This window comes from Chiloscyllium punctatum, chromosome 21 (genome assembly GCF_047496795.1).
Source record: "Chiloscyllium punctatum isolate Juve2018m chromosome 21, sChiPun1.3, whole genome shotgun sequence".
Taxonomy (NCBI): domain Eukaryota; kingdom Metazoa; phylum Chordata; class Chondrichthyes; order Orectolobiformes; family Hemiscylliidae; genus Chiloscyllium; species Chiloscyllium punctatum.
The window spans coordinates 22947457-22969215 of record NC_092759.1 but is presented as its reverse complement, the minus strand read 5'-3'; the positions used below and the strand labels follow the sequence as shown (position 1 = coordinate 22969215).

General features: G+C 42.8%; 1 protein-coding gene across 1 annotated transcript; it reads right to left on the bottom strand.

The window, feature by feature from the left end:
* Positions 1–58: 58 nt before the first annotated feature.
* On the bottom strand, positions 59–15317 carry LOC140492389 (uncharacterized). The gene is made up of 5 exons (XM_072591306.1): positions 15087–15317; positions 11590–11722; positions 6714–6837; positions 5781–5917; positions 59–259 (listed from the first exon to the last, which is right to left on the bottom strand). Exons 1-5 carry the CDS (start codon positions 15173–15175, stop codon positions 125–127), a joined length of 618 nt encoding a protein of 205 aa, XP_072447407.1. The 5' UTR covers positions 15176–15317; the 3' UTR covers positions 59–124.
* Positions 15318–21759: the final 6442 nt, after the last annotated feature.

Genomic DNA, 21759 nt, shown 5'->3' with positions numbered 1-21759 from the left:
TCTGAAATCATAGGAAAATAAAAAAACTTGACAATTAAGCAATATAATTTAAAATGAATTTAATAAGAAATGAAATCTCAACTATTAGCTCACTTTAACTGCCCTATTCCCCATTTTGTTTTGTTTATATTGAAGATTTGCGATCAGAGCTTGATCTGCCATAGACACCAGCTGCTGTTGGGTTCGAAGTCTTCCCATGCAACGATTGCACTCGCCCATGTAGTGGCACTTTTCCACGTCCCGTGTTTAACCATTGGTTCTGAAAACAATTGCAGTTGTTCAAGTATCAGTCAAAATAATAACATTTATCTGCATCTCTGTTGTGACCTTCTATATTCTCATAAAAACATTGCCCATCATACAAGTCCACTATTCCACTTTTAATACAGTAATACTAGTAAGCTAACTTTCTGCTGCACTTTTGAAATGTATGACCACATTAGTCTTCTGAAAATTTCTCTATTGTCCAATGGATAGGACTGTTTTTGCCTGGTTCCATCCAGTCATAGTCAAGAAATCAACTTTACTGGTCTCTCTTCTCATTCCCACAGCAGTGTTCTGTATCTTCCCAAATATAATTTCTCAGCATTCTCATTTTGAACACATAAGCTGCCTCTTGGCAATGTTATCAAAACTACAACAGCAAACTGCATAGATACATCTTTAATCATCCTGTTTTGACATGTTATGATGTGGGACCTGACCTAATCCTTCTGTCCAAGAGGTAGAGCCTCTACTATAGTGCACAAGACTATACAATTCCACATATACATTCAAAATTCATCTCCACCTAACCAGCAGCACCTCTTGATTCCTCCACAGTGATTTACTATGTTGCTCATCAGACAGAAAGAGTTTGAAATCTTCAAAGATAATTGCAAAGACCAAAGCCATTGTCTGAAATCCCCACCAGAATTTGTTTAACCTCATCTTCAAGAGCAATCTCTTCAAGGCAACTGTGATCAAACCAACTGTTGCAAACCTTTGAGACCCTAAAAACAAGTTTGTAAGCCAATATCTTCTCCACCACCAAGCAGCTAGTTTCTTAATTGACTGGACAGCGGGTGTGTGATGCAAAGTGACACCAACAACACAGTTTCAATTCCCACATTGGCGAGGTTACCATGAAGATCGCACCTTCTCAACTTTGCCTGAGGTGTGGTTACACTCATAACTGGTGGTATGTTTAACCTGTCTCTCTTATGAAATAATAGGCCTATGGTGTTCTGGGACTGTGGTGACTTTACCCTTTAACTTCCTTTGCCAGAATAAATCAGCATTTTCTGTCATCGCCACAGCCCATTCTCTACTGAAATCTTCATTGTGTTAGTTCTGGAGTTGTCTATCAAATGCACCTTTGCTCTCTCCCATCTTCAACACTCCAGAAAAGTCAGGTCATCCAAATCTTACTTGTCTGGATCCTTAAAGCCCCATCAAGTCCTGTTCCACCATCACTCCTGTGCTTGCTGACTTACACTAATCATTCATTTGGCAACACCTCAAGTTTTCAAATCCTTCTATGGTCTTGCTTCACCTCATCCCTAACCTCCCACACTCTGCAACGATTAGATTAGATTAGATTACTTACAGTGTGGAAGCAGGCCCTTCGGCCCAACCTTGAACCAATAAGAAGATCCAATGTTCGGGGTATAAAGAAGCAAACAGTTTGAATGTTAAACAGGGTGTAACTGCCATTCAAAACACTCTCTCTCTATCAAAAGGTACCTTTTGCATATGAAACATCTTTGCAGTAAAAGCCAGAAGATGACCCAGGGAAATCTTCAGCCAAAAGGAGATGACAGCCACTGTGGGGTTTTGAAATCAAGTTTATGTAATTTTAATATGGGTTTTTATTGGAACAGTATATTGTTATCGAGTTAGATACAGATAAGAAACATTTGAGAAAGGAGGCTTAAAGTTGTAAATAATTATTGTTTAACTCTAACTCCAAAAGTGAATATTAAAGAGTAAATTTATATTATTTTCTTTAAATAGTGGAATTTGGGAATTCTCCAACACTTGGTTTAACAGATGGGTGAGTTTGGTTTAATTAGCAGAAGGGTTCTCCAAGATGTTGTAACACCAGATCTTGTTGCATTTAAACAAGGACTGCTTCATAATCTGACAAGTGGCAAATGGTGCTAAACCTTGATGATTGCACAGTGAGCATCCTCACTTTTGACCTTATGACAGAGAGAAGGTCATTGATGAAGCAGCTGAAGATGGTTGGGCCTAGAACACTACCCAGAGAGACTCCTGCAGAGATGTCCTGGAGCGGAGATGACTGACCTCCAACAACCACAACTCATCTTCCTACACAGCAGGTATGACTCCAATCAGTGGAGAGTTGGCCCCCGATACTCATTGATTCCAGTTTTACTAGGGCTCTTTGATGTCACACTCAGTCAAATGAAGCCTTGATGTCAAGGGCTGCCACTCAGCTCTTCTCTGGAATTCAGCTCTTTTGTCCATGTTTGAACAAAGGCTGTAATGAGGTCAGGAGCTGAGTGACTCTGGCAAAACCGAAACTGGGCATCAGTGAGCAGGTTATTGCTGAGCAGGTGCTGCTTGATAGCATTGTTGATGACCCCTTCCATCAGTTTACTGATGATGGAGAGTCGACTGATGGGGCGGTAATTGGCCAGGTTGGTTTTGCCTTGCTTTTTATGTACGGGGCAACTTTCCACATTGTTGGGTAGATGCCAATGTTGTAGCTGTACTGGATCAGCTTGGCACAAGCCTTCAGTATTATTGCTGGAATGTTGTCAGGATCTATAGCCTTTGCAGTATCCAATGTCTCCAACTGTTTAATATCATGTGGAATGAACGGAATTGGCTGAAGACTGGTATCTGTGATGCTGGGGACCACTGGAAGAGGTGAGATGGATTGTCCACTCCCCACATCCAGATGAAGATTGCTTCAGAGGTTTCAGCCTTGTCTTTTGCCCTGATGTGCTGGGCTCCTCCATCATTGAGGATGGGGATATTTGTGGAGCCTCCTCCTCCAGTGCATTGTTTAATACTCCACCACCATTCACAACTGGATGTGAAAAGACTGCAGAGCTTTGAACTGATTGGTTGGTTGTGGAATCGCTTAGTTCTGTCTATCACTTGCTATTTATACCATTTGGCATGCAAGTAGTCCTGTTTGGTAGCTTCACCAGGTTGACACCTCATCTTCAGGTATGCCTGGTGCTTCTCCTGGCATGCCCTCCCACACTGTCCATTGATCCCTGGCTTGATGATAGTGCTTGAGTGGGGGTTATGCTGGGCCATGAGGTTACAGATTGTGTTGGAGTACAATTCTGCTGCTTTTGATGGCCCACAGCACCTCATGGATGCCCAGACCATAGTTTCTAGATCTGATCGAAGTCTGTCCCATTTAACATAATGATAGTGCCACACATTGAGAAAACCCTTAATGTGAAGGCGGGACTCTGTCTCCACAAGGACTGTACAGTGGTCATCTTACCAATACGGTCATGGACAGATGCATCTGCAGCCAGCAGATTGGTGAGGATGAGGACAAGTATGTTTTTTCCCTACTGTTGGTTCCCTCACCACCTACCACAGACCCAGTCTAGCAGCTATGTCCTTTAGCACCTGAACAGTTCAATCAGTAGTGCTGCTCTTGGTGGTGGGACATTAAAATCCCCCAGAGTACATTGTGTGTCCTTGCCATCCTCAGTGCTTCTTCCAAGTGTTGTCCAACATGGAGGAGTACTAATTCATCAACTGAGGGAGGACAGTGTGGGGTAATCAGGAGACTTCCTTGACTTCGTGTGACCTGAAGCCATGAGATGTCACGGGGTCTAGAGTCAAATGTTGAGGACTCCCACAGCAACTCCCTCCCTACTGTATCCCACTGTACCACCACCTCTGCTGGGTTTGTCCTGCCTGTGGGGCAGGACATATCCAGGGATGGGGACGGGGATGGGGATGGGCATGGTGATGGTGGTGTCTGGGACAGTCATACTCATGGTATATACCTTACAGATTATGTCAGGTTTTTGCTTGACTAGTCTGAGAGACAGCTCCCCCAATGTTGGCACTAGCCCCCAGATGTTAGTAAGGAGGACTTTGCAGGGTCAACAGGACTGTTTCTGCCCTTGATTTTTCCAGTGCCTAGGTCGATGCTAGGTGATTAGATTAGATTACTTAGTGTAGTAACAGGCTCTTCAGCCCAACAAGTCCTCACTGACCCTCCGAAGTGCAACCCACCCAGACATTACCAGCAATTTAGCATGGCTAGTTCACCTAACTTGCACATTTTTTTTAAGATTGTGGGAGGAAACCGCAGCACCCAGAGGAAACCCACGCAGACGCGGGGAGAATGTGCAAACTCCACACAGAGTTGCCTGAGGCGGGAATTGAACCCAGGTCTCTGGCACTGAGGCAGCAGTGCTAACCACTGTGCCACCATGCCACCCGTGATCTATCCTGTTTCGTTTTTTGAGACTTTTTAGCGATTGGTACAACTGAATGAGCTAATGGTTAGATTCTTGGTAGTGTAGATGAGCAGAGAGATCTGTGTCCATTTACATGGATCCCTGAAAGTTGCCACACCGGTCGATAGGGTTGTTAAGTTAGCATACAGTGCCTTAGCTTTTATTGGTAGAGGGATGGAGTTTTGGAGGGATGGAGTTTTGGAGCTATGAGGTCATGCTGCAGCTGTACAAAACTCTGGTGTGGCAACACTTGGTGTACTGCGTTCAGTTCTGGTCATTGCATTATAGGAAGGACGTGGAAGCTTTGGCAAGGGTTCAAAGGAGATTTACTAGGATGTTGCCGGGTATGGAGGGCAGGTCTTATGAAGAAAGGCTGAAGGACTTGATGCTGTTTTCGTTAGAGAGAAGAAGGTTGAGAGGTGACTTATATGTCTCAATAAGATAATCAGAGGGTTAGATAAGGTGGAGAGTGAGCCTTTTTCCTCAGATAGTGCTGGCTAGCACGAGGAGACTAGTTTTAAATTGATGAGTGATAGATACAGAACAGAAGTAAGAAGTTTTTTTACTCAGAGTAGTAAGGGCTGCCTGCAACTGTAGTAGACTCGCCAACTTTAAAGAACATTTTAACGGTCATTGGATAAACATATGGAGCAAAATGGAGTAATGTAGGATAGATAGGCTTCAGATTGGTTCCACAGGTCAGCACAACATTGAGGGCCAAAGGGCCTGTACTGCACTGTAATGTTCTATATTCTATATTGAATGGCTTGTTAGGCCATTTCAGAAGGCAATTGTGAGTCAACAACATTGCTGTGGATCTGGAGTCACACGTGGAGCAGACCAGGTATGGATGGCAGATTTTCTTCCCTGGTTCTTTAGTGAACCAGATGGGTTTTTCTCCAACAATGATTTCATGGAAATCAGTAGATTCTTAATTTTAGACCATTTTTTAAAAATTGAATTCAAATTACACTCTGCCATGGCAGGATTCGAAGCCAGGTCCCCTGAATATCATCAGCTGTCTGACACCTACTTGGGTCCTACACTCTAAAATTCCCTTCCTATACCTTTCTCCTCCTCCAAAAATAGTTCTTAAAATCTATTTTCCAACCATGCTTTTGAACACCTTTTCCTAATATATTTTATTTTCAATGTTCTGTTGAATCACATAATGTTTCATTGTGTTTTACAATTAGAATAGATTATCCTTTGGTTGTCAAAAATTATGCAAAGTTGTTTTTATATTTGGCATGTCAAACTTTACAAAGCAGAGCAATTAATTAATAAAGTCACTATCGATAAAACATATGTTTGTTGTTCTTCCCCACTTACATTGCTTCCACTGCCAGAAAATATTGTTGTTAGGCCTTTAGACTGTTGTATCGGCCTCAGGACTTTTCCAGCCTTCAGCTCGCACAACAGCTCTTCGTTGCTTGAAGAAGGGGAGGTCATGTTGAAATACACTTGCCCTGCAAAGTGAGTAAATAATTTTTATCTTACAGCCAGATACAGTATATGCTAACCAGAGATTGTACAATACAGTCATGTATATGCTAACCAAGGATACATTTGTCTGGTGAATGTCCATCAGACAATGGACAACAATAAACTTGTGCTAAATATGTAAATATGGACTACACAGCAGAAGATGACTAAAATTTGTGTCTCCTCAACCTGATTTGAGCATTTACTGTCAGCACAGAAAAAGGCTAATTACCATCCATAAAACACTAACAACCTTAGTCTGTCGAGTGGAGGTATAACAGTTATATTTCTTCTTTGGTTGGTACATAAAGAATTTCATGTAATTTAGTCCAATAGGTCTAATGCTGGTGTTGTTTCTATACAAATGCCCACCTACCTCATTTCATTTCAGCCAATTGCATAGCCTTCTACACACGATAACAATTTCTGGATTACAGAGTAGGCTAAGATAAAGATGATAAAAGAAACAGTTTTGGAATAAAAGTTTCAATTGACACAAAGTATGATCTGAAATTTAAAATTTTGCTACTCCAGGTATTCTGCTGTCTTCATGATTGAGGTTATTATTTAATAGTGAAGAATGGATAGATAAGTATTGTAGAAATTGGTCAGAATTTGCAGAGTTGAGATAGTCTAACTTCATTCCACACAGCAGCCTGGGTACAAAGTACCCAATAGGTGAGGTTGGATTTTAATGTTTTGTATCTGAAACATACATCAGGATCAGGACACACACTCTCGTGTCCACTTTCAAAAAGAAAATTCCACCACTGAACTGACCTTCACTTGGAAACCGAATGGGAGATGTTGTCCTATTACATGCTGGTGGAGGAGACATTGGATAGTTGGATTGTGGAAGGGATGTTGGCACTATCCTGTGGCTGTAAGATGATGGAGAGGAGTCCTGAAATGTTTAAAAAAAAAAGACTCATTAATGGCAAAGTCAATTGAAGACAGCACATGAACAAATATTCAATTCAAGACCTCTTATAATATTTCAACTGAAATGTTGTGCCAATTAGAGAAAAGTCACCTCAACTCAAATTCTCCACGTCACAGGACATTGGGGTCACTTTAAATTGGATTTAATGCAAACACTTTCTCTGATTTTCAAAACACACGCACATGAGCGGTGTATAGAAATACTGAACAGCATTACCCAGAATGTCCTGATAATGTATTCATTGAAAGTGAAAACATGGGGGATCAGTTAGTTGAATTTACTGGACAGCTGATTTACAATGGGTAAAAACAATAACTGCAGATGCTGGAAACCAAATTCTGGATTAGTGGTGCTGGAAGAGCACAGCAGTTCAGGCAGCATCCAACGAGCAGCGAAATCGACGTTTCAGGCAAAAGCCCTTCATCAGGAATAAAGGCAGTGAGCCTGAAGCGTGGAGAGATAAGCTAGAGGAGGGTAGCATAGAGTACAATGGGTGAGTGGGGGAGGAGATGAAGGTGATAGGTCAGGGGAGGGGGAGGGTGGAGTGGATAGGTGGAAAAGGAGCTAGGCAGGTCAGACAAGTCCGGACAAGTCAAGGGGACAGTGCAGAACTGGAAGTTTGAAACTAGGATGAGGTGGCGGGGTGGCGGGAAGGGGAAATGAGGAAGCTGTTGAAGTCCACATTGATGCCCTGGGGTTGAAGTGTTCCGAGGCGGAAGATGAGGCGTTCTTCCTCCAGGCGTTTGGTGGTGAGGGAGCGGCGGTGAAGGAGGCCCAGGACCTCCATGTCCTCGGCAGACTGGGAGGGGGAGTTGAAATGTTGGGCCACGGGGCGGTTTGGTTGATTGGTGCGGGTGTCTCGGAGATGTTCCCTAAAGCGCTCTGCTAGGAGGCGCCCAGTCTCCCCAAATGTAGAGGAGACCACATCAGGAGCAACGGATACAATAAATGATATTGGTGGATGTGCAGGTAAAACTTTGATGGATGTGGAAGGCTCCTTTAGGGCCTTGGATAGAGGTGAGGGAGGAGGTGTGGGCACAGGTTTTACAGTTCCTGCGGTGGCAGGGGAAGTGCCAGAATGGGAGGGTGGGTCGTAGGGGGGTGTGGACCTGACCAGGTAGTCACGGAGGTAACGGTCTTTGCGGAAGGCGGAAAGGGGTGGGGAGGGAAATCTATCCCTGGAGGTGGGGTCTTTTTGGAGGTGACGGAAATGTCGGCGGATGATTTGGAAACCTTCGCATAAACCAAATCATCCGCCGACATTTCCGTCACCTCCAAAAAGACCCCACCTCCAGGGATAGATTTCCCTCCTTTCCGCCTTCCGCAAAGACCGTTCCCTCCGTGACTACCTGGTCAGGTCCACACCCCCTTACGACCCACCCTCCCATTCTGGCACTTCCCCTGCCACCGCAGGAACTGTAAAACCTGTGCCCACACCTCCTCCCTCACCTCTATCCAAGGCCCTAAAGGAGCCTTCCACATCCATCAAAGTTTTACCTGCACATCCACCAATATCATTTATTGTATCCGTTGCTCCCGATGTGGTCTCCTCTACATTTGGGGAGACTGGGCGCCTCCTAGCAGAGCACTTTAGGGAACATCTCCGAGACACCTGCACCAATCAACCAAACCGCCCCATGGCCCAACATTTCAACTCCCCCTCCCACTCTGCCGAGGACATGGAGGTCCTGGGCCTCCTTCACCGCCGCTCCCTCACCACCAGACGCCTGGAGGAAGAACGCCTCATCTTCCGCCTCGGAACACTTCAACCCCAGGGCATCAATGTGGACTTCAACAGCTTCCTCATTTCCCCTTCCCGCCACCCCGCCACCTCATCCTAGTTTCAAACTTCCAGTTCTGCACTGTCCCCTTGACTTGTCCGGACTTGTCTGACCTGCCTAGCTCCTTTTCCACCTATCCACTCCACCCTCCCCTCCCCTGACTTATCACCTTCATCTCCTCCCCCACTCACCCATTGTACTCTATGCTACTCTCTCCCCACCCCCACCCTCCTCTAGCTTATCTCTCCATGCTTCAGGCTCACTGCCTTTATTCCTGATGAAGGGCTTTTGCCGAAACGTCGATTTCGCTGCTCGTTGGATGCTACCTGAACTGCTGTGCTCTTCCAGCACCACTAATCCAGAACACTCTGCATTGTAAATCAGCTTATGAGGTTGAAGGTGTGTACTGTACATTGAGGAGAAGAAATGCTGCTCTGAATGGAGAGATTACAAGTGATATGACTAGTTGGCAGTCCCAGCGAGTCCTGAAAAATTGATAACATGTAACATTTATCTGAGAAAGGGAGACCAGAGATTTTGGTTGCTGTTTTGAGAATTTGAATTTAACCAGTTCAAGTTATTCCCCAGGATACTAAAATCCAATCAAGTTTAAATTTATTATTTTGCCAACAATGAAATGATCCAATGTTAGGGAGGCATAAAATGCAGGCCTTTTGAAAATTGGTCAGCGAGCAACCACCATCGAGACAGAAACACAAGGGGAGCTAACATCTTGCTCTCTGAGACATTAGGAAACACTGTCAAAAAGGTACTTTTTCATATGGAACATTCTCAAAGTAAAAATAAAGATGACAACCCAGGATATTCAGCATTCTGAAGAGTGGCATCACAGAAGATGAGAATAGCTGTGTGGTTTTGAAATTAAGTTGATTAATTTTAATAAGTGTCTTATTGGAACAGCATATTGTTAGAGCTGGAGGCAGATAATAAACAGTTAAGAGAAAGGGGGCTTAGAATTGAGAATTGCTGTTTAATGTTCACTCAGTTAAAAAATAAACTGAAGTTATTTTCTTTAAATAGTGGAATTTGAGAGTTCTCAATCACTCCCATTTTAACAGATTCCAAGGAGAGGGGAGTTCTTCTGGGTGTTTGGTTTAATTAACAGAGGGCTTCACCTGTGTTGCAGCAAGAGTGATGCCAACAGTGAGAGTTCAATTTCTGCACCAACTGAAGTTATTATTAAGGATTCTCTTTCTCAACTTCTCTCCTCACCTGAGGTATGGTGACCTTCCAGTTAAACTACATCAAGTTGTTTCATTCTAACAATAGAGCAGTCCAACATTGCCAAAATGTAGGTAAAACATGTCAGCGTTCACACAAATACCTCTTTTTGCTGTTCAGACAAAAGACTGATCCACTAATGTGCATCTGGAGTCCAGGTGCCAGTGAGAAGTCATTTGAAAGGTTAAACTTACTATGGTCTCATACCTTTGTGCAGGAGTAAGTTTTTGAAAATTCATTCATGAGTTGTGTGCAATGTAGGCAAAGCCATCGTTTATGGTCCGGAGGGCAATTGCCACCAAAAGTCACCCACGTTGCTCTGATCTGGAGCCGCATGTAGGCCAGAGCAAATAAAGACAATAGATGTTGGTTCTGCTGGATCAGCATTGGTCATGGCTCCCCATTGACTGAAATGGGTCTATGTTGAAATGAAACAAGATCTACACAATATCCAGTTGACAAGTGGCAAGTAAAATTTGCACCACAAATGCAAGCAATCTCCATCTTCAACAAGAAAGAATTTAACATTGACATTCAAAAGTGATACTATTTCTGAATCTCTGACTATCAACATACTTGGGATTACCATTGATTAGAAACTCACTGGACTCACCACATAAATGCAGCAGCTACGAGAACAGGTCAAAGGCTAGAAATAATGCAGCGAGTAAAATCTCCCGAATCCCCAAAGCACAAGTCAGGAGTGTGATGGAATACTCTCCACTTGCTCTGGATGGGGGCAGCTTTAACAACTTTCAAGAAGCTCGACTTCATCCAGAACAAAGCAATCCACTTGATTGGCACCACTTCCACCAACATCCAACCCTTTCCATCACTGACACTCAGTAGCAGCAGTATGTACTATCTACAAGACACACTGCAGAAATTCACCAAGGATTCTTAGACACCAACTTCCAAACCCATGTCCACTTCCCTCTAGAAAGACAAAGGCAGTAAAAACAAGGAACACCACCACCTGCAGCTTCTCTAAGCCACTCACTATCATGACTTGGAAATAGATCTCTATTCCTTCACTGTCGCTGGGTCAAAATCCTAGAATTCCCTCCCTAATGGCATTGTAGGTCAAACCACAGCATGTGGACTGCAATGGTTCAAGAAACAGCTCACAATCACCTTCTCAGGGCAACCAGTTTAGGCAACAAAAATGCTAACCAGCCAGCAATGAACGTCTCATGAACAAACAAAAACAAAAAAAGTTTCATGGTCATCGTTTTACTGACTTCATATTGCACAATCGGTCATGAGGTTCAAATCTGGGCCTCCAACACAACACCTGGGCCTAAGGTAGGAACAGTCTAAGCTAATACCACAAGGCCATGATCCTTTGGCAGCTCGTTGGACAGTCTGTGATTAGGTGGTAGTTCTGAAGGGTACCTTATTCCTACCACTGGAATTCAGGGATCACTATTTCTTGCACACCTTTAGCAGGTGTTGGTGGGTCATCACCTTAAACTGGTGCAGAAGATATGGTTTATACAATGCCCTTTGAACAGTGACATTAAGAGTAACCCACATTTTCACAGCACTGCAGTTATATTATACCCATCTGAGTAACGACAGCAGACTCATCCAGCCACCACAATCATCAATAGCAAAGCAGCTAGGTATTCAATAACAGACTAACAGCAACATTTATTGACATCAGCAGCTAGTTTTAAAACTGTCTTACCATTTCTTTATCCATGTTTCTGTTTGTCTCATGCACTGAGAGTAGTGTAGCAATTATTCCAAACTTTTCCGGACAGTGATCAATTCTCCAGTATAGATACAACTCTTCTAAAAGCAGGAAACTGTAGCTTCCTCTGAAACAAGATATCAGAACACACAATGTGTTTGCAACAGATATTCAAGGAATATTTCATGTGCTCAGTCACATATCTAAAGTAAATTCAAGCAAAAGCACCAAGTAAGAAGTGATAAAAAAAAAGGCATCAAGGCTGCATCTAAACTCCAACCCATGTGTACTCTATCATGGACTCGTCCCACTTGGTTCATATCTTTCAACCAACAATATAGAGTCTCATCATTGACTTTAACCCACCAAATTAAGGTCCTTCAGTAATGCATGTGGTTCTTATCACTTCTCATCAGAAACTGATTCAGGCAACTGCTGCTCCAGTCTTACAGTCTACCACTAACAGTGTTGTATTAAAAATATATCAAATAATGATCAGTGTGCAATCAATAATCCAGAAATTGAGAAACATGCAATTTTTGGAACACAAAATGCAATTAGCACACGACTGGGGTCTGAAATTAAAGTTTGACAATAAAATTTGGTTTTCGTGCAGTGTTTGCTATCATGCCGTAACAGTGGAAAATTGAGATTGTGGAGCAGCTCTATTTTAACAATATTGTCTCATCACAAAGACTGGAAAAAGATGCTCTGAAAAGATAATTGTAAATGAGCATTATAAATGACATTTTCTGACAGTAAGTTCCATATGAATACTCACTCATGAAAGCAAAAGTGTAACATATCCCTCCCAACTCGGCACCGCCCTCTTGAACAGTCCTACCTGTCCATCTTCCTTCCCACCTATCTGCTCCACCCTCCTCTCTGACCTATCACTTTTGCCCTCACCTTCATCACATTCCCAGCCAACTTGCACACCCCCTCCTGTTTATCTCACCCCCCTCGGCCCACAAGTCTAATTCTTGATGAAGGACTTACGCCCAAGTATAATTGGGAATTCTCCTGCTCCTCAGAGGCTGCCTGACTTGCTGCGCTTTTCCAACACCCCACTCTTGGCTCTGATCTCCAGCATCTGCAGTCCTCACTTTCTCCCAGATTAAGCAATGGGTCACCACAGGGATTTAGTCACTGCTACACCATGTCTGATCATTGCAGAAATGTCAAAATCCAACTCAGCTTGTCAGTGGTTATACAAAAGGAACATTATATAACAAATGCATATCTAATGGATGATGCACCCAGCAGTAGCCTGAAGTGCTCCTGTAGAAAACTGCAACAGGCTCCAGGACACTGTCTAATTAGAAGATGTCAATGACATTCATTTCTTCAACAGTATTCTAAAATGCAGCTTGGCTTCAGTTGTCAGAATAAGTTGGATTGTATTTATCTGGTGTATGAAGAACACTTTCGTAAAATGTGCAACACTTTACATACGAGTTAAATTTGAACTTACATATTTAGGTTCATAATTTCTCTGGAAGCCATTAATTGAACCAAAGAAAACAACAGCTAGGACCCAAGTTAACAAGGAAGTTAACATCATATCTCCCTAATTAATCAGATTGAATAACTGAAATAAACAGCACATAAATGTATATATGTATGCATGAATTCGATGTCAAACAAATCAGAGAAAGAGAAAAGACTAGAAATAAAAAGTGTATTTAAAAATGAATAAAAAACAAAATCTCCCCTTGAAGATGTCTAACAATTGGGTGACACGGTGGCTCAGTGGTTAGCACTGCCGCCTCATAGCACCAGGGACTCTGGTTCAATTCCTGCCTTGGGTGACTATCTGTGTGGAGTTTACACATTCTGCCTGTGTCTGCGTGGGTTTTCTCCAGGTGCTTCAGTTTCCTCCCACACTCAAAGATGTGCAGGTCAGGTGAATTGGCCATACTTAAATTGCCCATAGTGTTAGGTGCATTCATCAGAGGGAAATGGGTCTGGGTGAGTTACTCTTCAGAGGATTGGTGTGGACTCATTGGCCGAAGGACTTGTTTGCACACTGTAGGGAATCTAATCTAATTAAAAACTGAAGTGAGACTCTGCTCCAAAGTTTGGTTTTAGAGAAAGAGAGATTGAATGACAGTAACTAACACACAGTCATCAAAATACTGACTAGACCAAAACAGAAAAATACCGTATGGTCCCTTTTATTGGTTACTAGCACACATTTATAAAAAGTCCATTATGGGAGATGAGCATTGTTGGTCTGGCCTGCATTTATTGGCCTTTGGATTGTGACAGCGAGCTGCCTTGTTGAACCTTTACACTCCAAATAGTTAAGCTATTAGGTCAGGGGCTCCAGGATTGTCTATTTCTAAATCAGGTTGGGTGTGCCTGCTGCCTTTTCAGCTTCTTGATGATAGGGCTGGGAGATACTGTTAAAGAAACAGTGGCGAGTTGTTGCAGTATATCTTGTAAACATTGATGGAAAGGACCGTAATGAAACAACTTGCTTCAGCCCGATGGGTTTGAGCTTTGCATTTTGGACCAAAAAGGAATAAATCAGGGTATTTTCTAAATGGTATGAAGTTAAATACGAGGCTTGTGGGTTCAACTGCGCAGATTTTTAAATGTCACAAACAGGCGCATAAATTAGTGAAGAAAGGCAGCTCCTTTCTAGAGAACTGGAATACAAGGATGCAGAAGTTATGCTGCTGTTATACAAAACCTTAGCTAGACCTTACTTGGAGTACTGTGAGCAGATCGGGGCACCACACCATAGGAAAAATATAAAGGCCTAAGAGGAAGTACAACATAGGTTTACAAGAACGATACCTGGACTCCAGGGATTAAATTACGGGAGAGATTATACAAATCAGATGTTTCCTCTGGAGTTAAGAATGTCAGGGGGTAATCTGATCAAAGTCTCCAGGATATTAACAGCACGGGCCAGTGACCAGAACTTTGTTTAATTCTAAATGAAGAAAGTTTTGTCTGTTGGTGGCTTCTAGTGTATATTCCGGTTAATATGGATTTGTTTGGTCACGCTGCGGAGTTCAATATGCTGTCAAGACCCAGACTCACCTGGGAAATCTAGGTGGGTATTTCCCCCACACCACACCCCCCTCCCCCTCCCCTCCCCTCCCCCCCTACAATGGAGTTCTTTGAAATGCCTGGTCCTATTAACCAGGTCTCAGTCAGCAAAGTTTTCTCTGGCTGAAATGATCTTTAGTTTCGTCAGTTATTGACAAAGGTCAGTGGAAAGTGTGCAGCTATGAGTGTACACACTGTACAGAGAGATCACGCCCATAGCTGACGACTTTAACATTTATTTTCAAAGACGTAGGTAAGTTGTGAATGAGCTGCGGAGGAAGGCTGGACATAGTCCTTTGAGATTGCAAAAGCCCACAGACTAATGAAGTAGTAAGGGTTAATGATATCACAGTTTGAGTTTTAAAATCTCAAATCATATAGGGTCCCCGACGCTGAGTAAAACGGAGAAGGATTTCCCCCAATCTTACCTGCGACAGTTGTCCTCTGAAACTCTGCCAAACCTCCCTGGACCAGGCAGAAGATGAGGGGGTTGGGGTGGTGAGACCGATATTAACATTAAAACACTGAGGCTCGAACTCCCCTCTCTACCGGCACCTGCTGTCGATCTTGTAAATTATTAACTTTGATTCTGAACAGAAAAGGAGGTTGAAACCATATCAACACCTTTGGCACTGCCGTTGAACTTTCTTGGCTGGGAGTAATCACAAGATCTTTAATTAGCTGCTTTGGTCTTTGGGAACCCGATATCTCTTTCAGCGTCATTTAAAAGGGCAACATCCCAGACCCACAGAGGCCAATGAGAAAATATGTTTCACCCAAAGTAACCGTTAACAATCATGAAGAGAGGGTCACTGGACCCAAAACGCTGACTCTGCTTTCTCTCGACAGATCCTGCCAGACTTGCTGAGTTTCTCCAGCAATTTCTGTTTGTTTTCTGGCATGACGTCGTCACTATTCGATTGTGAGGGGAAAATAGTGTTTGACGAATGCATGAGAATTGACGATATTACTAACCAAAATAAAGAGGACTAGATTCACAGAGCAAACTTGGATTTCAGAAGACTTTTGATGAAGTCCCTCATAGGCGCAAACGCCTGGAAAACACAGCAGATTCTGCAGCAACTGCCGACAGAAACAGAGTTAGCATTTTACCTCCAGTGATCCTTCGTCAGAAACATAGGAGATTGGTTAGAAAAATGAAAGCACACATGGTTGGTGAAAATGTTCTGGCTTGGATTAAGGCTTGGCCGACAGAAAACAGAGAGTAAAAACGAATGGGTCATTTTTGGAGTGGAAGGTGCTGACCAGTGGGATGCTGCAGGGATGAATGTTTGGACCCCAGCTGTCCACAACGTATATTAATCATTGCGATGAGGGAATCAAAAGTAATATTTATAAAGGTTTTGATCATAACAAACCAGGTGAGAGCCTGAATGGTGACGACAATATAAAAGAGTCTTCAGGTGATTTAAACAAGTTGAGTGAGTGGGCAAATACATGGCAAATACACTCTTGCATGGGTAAATGAATTATCTGGTACGATAAACAGAATGGCAGAGTACTATTTAAATGGTGAAAGATTGGGAAATGTTGACAAACAAAGAGACCTCGTCCACCAGTCATTGAAAGCAAGCAATGCAAGTGCATCAAGCAGTTAGGAAGGCTAATGGTATGTTGGTCTTAGATGTATGAGGGTTGAGTATAGAACATAGAACACAGAATAGTACAGCACAGGAGCAGGTCCTTCAGCCCACAATAATGCTGATAAACATGTGGCCTTTCTGGATTTTGTTTTCAAACTCAACAGGCAATGGAATATCATTAGGGTGTTCAAGGCCTGAATAACATTGCTCCATATTGTATTATCTGCTCAGCTTGTGAGCTCATTCAGGCAACAGATATTTAAGGGTAGTGGACATTCTGTTATAAGTGCAGACTTTAACAATGGACTCACAATGTCCTTCGTGGTGCATGTCTTTAGGAACAGTTCAATTATGTGTGCACTGTTAAGCATTCAGTTTAAGCAGCATTCAACTCACTGTTGTTGCACTTTGCAGATCAAGCAGAGCTGAAGAATTCTGGCTGTATCTTAATTTCAGACTTGGACCATGGTGCATTGATGGGCATCAGTCTAAGACTGAGTTGGACACATCTGTGATATCCACCAGTTAACCAGCGTGCTGCTAGAGTAAACTTAGAGGCCGTTCCTTGATACTTAATGCATTTTAGTTACTATAAGCCAGCGAAGAATGACTAATTGGTAACAGCCAGTCAAGTTGTTACATAGTTTGGAACGGCTCGATTAACTCGCTTTAAGTGTACAGGAAGTGGCGCTATTGTTTGAGATTATGGTATAGGACCAGACTCCTGTTTGCATTCAAGACTGTAAGGAGTATCTGAACGGAAGTGTAACTTGTACATTTCACAATATAAACTTGCACTGGTGGTGAAAATCTAATTTAAATGCAGTTTTATAAGATGATCAGCATGAAAACTCTGACTGCAGATTTGGCTTTTGAAGTGGAAGTTCTGGCAGCTTCTACTCCGTTATTGGATGAATGCTTGTAAAATTTTGTGTAGCATGGACAAGTGTAGAGCTATTCTAAAGTTCAGTCTGCAAATCGCAAAGGTAACTCAGAACAGTGCAAGTTGACACAATCTAATTACCTTGTAAGTAATTTCTGAGTGTAAGAACTACAGTTCACACTACTGACCAGTATCCTGTGACCCAGGCTTAGAAATTATTGTGTGTGTCTGGCAAAGACAAAACTGTCTAAAGCTGTCAAATTTGTCACAAACAAATTGCTTGCTGCTTTTCACTGTCTTTGACCATTACAGGAAAAAGCAGTTGAGTGAGAGCCAGGAGGCTCTCAATTGTGCAAAATTACCACTCTTATTACAAATCTTTGTAGTCATTTGCTGTATGAAACATTTTCATGACAGATCATATTAGATTCACTACAGCATGGAAACAGGCCCTTCGGCCCAACCAGTCTACACCAATCCTCTGAAGAGTAACCCACTCAGATCCATTTTCCTGTGATTAACGTGCCTAACACTACGGCCAATTTAGCATGGCCAATTCACCTGACCTGCACATCTTTGGACTGTGGGAGGAAACCAGAGGGAATCCACGCAAACAGTCACCCAAGGCTGGAATTGAACCTGGGACCCTGGTGCTGTGAGGCAACAGTGCTAACCACTGAGCCACTGTGCCACCCTGAGGGCTCATTGTTTATTAAGAATACTAGGAGTAGGAACAAGCCATTACCAAACCTTTTTTAAGAAGACCAAGGCTCTGTATCGACCATGACTCTATTTCACCCCCTTAATCTCCGTTATTGGAAGTAAACCTTATCACCCATGGTAAACCTTATCAAATGAGCTCCTCTCATTTATCTCTCCACCCTTCAGGCTCTCTGCCTTTATTCCTGATAAAGGGTTTTTGCCCGAAACGTCGATTTTCCTGCTCCTCAGATGCTGCCTGAACTGCTGTGCTTTTCCAGCACCACTCTAATTCAGAATTTGGTTTCCAGCATCTGTAGTCATTGTTTTTACCTTTGTAGAATGCAGAAACAGACTCTTCAGTCCAACTTGTCCATGTTGACCAGATTATCCTAAATTAATCTAGTCCTATTTGCCAGCATTTAGCTCATATCCTAATCTCTTCATGTACTCATCCAGATGCCTTTTAAATGTTATACAGTAATCTTTCCTATAGCAGGGAGACCAGAATTGAATGCGGTGTTCTAAAAGTGGCCTAACCAATGTCCTGTACAGCTGCAAAATGACATCCCAACTCCTATACTCCATGCACTGACCAATAAAGGCAAGAGTACCAAATGCCTTCTTCACTACTGTCTACCTGTGACTCCACCTTCAAGGAAATATGAACCACTACTCTTTGTTCGGCAACATCCTCAGGACTCTGCCATTAGTGCCCTGATTTGCCCTGCCAAAATGCAGCACCTAAATTTATCTAAGGTAATTAGCCACTCCAGAGCCCATCTGCACAAGGTATTGTACTCTGAGATAGCTTTCTTCTTTGTCCACTTTATCCAATTTTGGTGTCATCTGCAAACTTATTAACTATTGTTATATTCACATCCAAATCATTTATTTAAATGACAAACTGGAGTGGACCCAGCACCAATTTTGCAACACACCACTAATAACAGGCCTCCAATTGGAACAAACAACTCTCCACCTTCCAAGTAGCATTAGCAAATCTCCCTGCCAGCGTATTGGACTATTCCAATTCACGTGCGATCTGTCCTCCTTATATAGGTCACTTGTACTCCAGAAGAGATTTAAATGATCCAAAAATTCAAATCCCTGTCCCTTTCACCAGCTCCTCAGCCATGCATTCATCTGCTCTATCCTTGTATTGCTGCTCTTACTAGCACACGTCACCCATAGTAGTCCAGATTTTACTACCTCGAGGAGTTACTTTTTAACCGCCTTTCTAATTTCTTATATTCTTTCTGCAGAACCTCATTCCTTTCTTCCTATGTTACTGGTACCAACGTGTACAATGACCTTCTGCTGGTCATTCTTTCCTTTGAGAATATTCCACACCCTCTCTAAGACATTCTTTATCCTGTCAACTCAACCAACGCGATTGTTATGTCCAGACGCCATTCCTCAACTACCATTCTTGGGCGGCACGGTGGCACAGTGGTTAGCACTGCTGCCTCACAGTGCTAGAGACCTGGGTTCAACTCCCGCCTCAGGCAACTGTGTGTGTGTGGAATTTGCACATTCTCCCCGTGTCTGCGTGGGTTTCTTCCCACAGTCCAAAAATGTGCAGGTTAGGTGAATTGGCCATGCTAAATTGCCCTAGTGTTAGGTGAATGAGTAAATTTAGGGGAATGGGTCTTGGTGGGTGGTTCTTTGGTGGATCAGTGTGGACTTGTTGGGCTAATGGGCCTGTTTCCACACTATAAGTAATCTAATCTAATATTGTGCCAAACATGACACCAAATGAAATAATCCTTTCTGCCTGCCATTGGTCCATATTCATCCATTTTGTTGATATTCATGTTCTTATCTAAAAGTCCCTTAAATACTCCAATTAAATCTGCCTCCCCACCACCCCTGGCAGTGTGTTCCAGACTCCTACCACTCTCTGTGTAAAAACTAGTCTCTCATGTCTCCTTTGAACTTTCCCCCTCTAACCTTAAATGCATGTCCCCTCGTATGTGACATTTCAGTGCTGGGAAAAAGATACTGACTGTTAACCCTATCAATGTACCTCATAATGTTATAGACTTCTATCAAATCTCCCCTCAGCCTCAGCCTCTGCCACTCCAGAGAAAACAACTTGAGTTTTTTCTAGCCTCTCCTTAGAGCTCATACCCTCTAATCTGGGCATCATCTTGGTAGACCTCTTCTGCACTCTCTCCAAAGCCTCCACATCCTTCCTGTAGCATGGCAACAAGATTGAATGCAATACTCTAAGTGTGGCTGAACCAAAGTCTTATAAATCTGCAGTATGACATCCTCACTCTTGTACTCAATTCCCTGACCAATAAAGGCAAGCATGGCATGTGCTTTTTGTTGATCTCCCAAATGCAGCACCGCACTCTTACCTGGATTAAACTCCATGTGTCATTTCTCCACCCATACCTGCAACTGATCAATATCCTATTATATGCTTTGACAACCTTTTATACTAGCCACACCTCTACTGATTTTATAATCTGCAAACTTACTAACCCACCCCTCTACACTTTCATCTAAGTCATTCATATATATCACAAACAGCAGAGGTCCCAGTCTAAGTCCCTGTGGAACACCATTAATCATGGACCTCCAGCCTGTAAAACATGCTTCCACCATTCCCCTCTGCCTTCTGTGGGCAAGCCAATTCTGAATCCACATGACCAAGTCACCATGGATCCCATACATCTTAATCTGCTGGACGATCTACCATGAGGGATGTTATCAAAAGCCTTACTAAAATCTATGTAAACCGCATCCACTGCTGTACCCTCACCAATCACCTTAAATACCTCCATGCTTTCCAAAATGTGTGTAAATCCCAATCTAAGAATTCTCTCCAATAGCTTCCCAACCACTGATGTGAGACTCACTGGTCTGTAGTTTCCTGGATTATTCCTATTTCCCTTCTTGAACAGAAGAACCCATTAGCTATTCTCCAGTCTTCCGGGACCTCTCCAGTAGCTAGTGAGGATCTTGGTCAAGGCCCCAACAAGCTCCTCTCTTGCCTCGCTCAATAACCTAACATAGATACTATCAGGCCCTGGGGAATGACCAAGGATATAGGATCAAGGATGTCAGAACTTTGGAGAAAAAAAAGTCAAAACAACACCACTTTTAAAAGGGAGAAGAACAGACAAAGGAAGCACATGGTGAAGTCAGTGCAGGAGAGAGAGAGAGAAAGAAACTCACATTGTTAATTGACAGAGTTAGCAGTTACTGCCTTTGCTATTGAATTCATGTGTTGCTGGACATCGGAGTGCGTCTGGGAAAATTAAAAAACAGTGAACTTCACATCTGATCTTGGAGGAACCTGTCTGGGTGAGGTCACAGCACAGAAGCAGATAAGTGGATTTTAAGTGCGGCCTTAAAATAAGGCTGCAGTAGTGAGTATAGTGAGTTCTTTCTTGATTATATGTTTTATTGAGCTATGTCTCTTGATTAAGCTTAAAATATAAGCCATAAGTGTTAACTAACCTGGAGCAGTGTTTTGTAGAGGAATAAAACAGTGCTATTTTCTGGGTCTGTAGATTAAAAGAAGCAAAAATGGCCCTTCGAGTGATATGCTCTTCTTGTCAGATGTGGGAGTTTTGGGAGAGTTTACGGGTTACTGAGGATTATATCTGCAATAAATGCTGTTGGTTGCGAATCCTATCAAATCAAATGGATCGGTTGCCTCTAACTGCCTCTCCAATGTGGAATCTACAAAAGCAAGGGGACGTGATGGATGGCAGTTATAGGAAGGGGGGAAAGTCTCAGATGCAGTCACTTAGATGGGTTAACTCCAGGAAAGGAAAGAGAGGGAGGCAGGTAGTACAGGAGTCTGCTGTGGCTATCCCCATTTCAAACAAGTATGCTGTTTTGGAAAATGTTGGGGGTGATGGATTCTCAGGGGAATATAGCACGAACAGCCAAGTT

What these genes read in the sequence shown, in the direction of transcription:
- LOC140492389 (XM_072591306.1), bottom strand. Translation starts at nt 15,175, where the DNA reads ATGTTAATATCGGTCTCACCACCCCAACCCCCTCATCTTCTGCCTGGT. An exon ending in TCAGAGGACAACTGTCGCAG is followed by an intron (nt 11,723 to 15,086) that starts GTAAGATTGGGG and finishes ATCTTGTTTCAG; the next exon opens with AGGAAGCTACAGTTTCCTGC. An exon ending in TTTCTGGCAGTGGAAGCAAT is followed by an intron (nt 260 to 5,780) that starts GTAAGTGGGGAA and finishes AATTGTTTTCAG; the next exon opens with AACCAATGGTTAAACACGGG.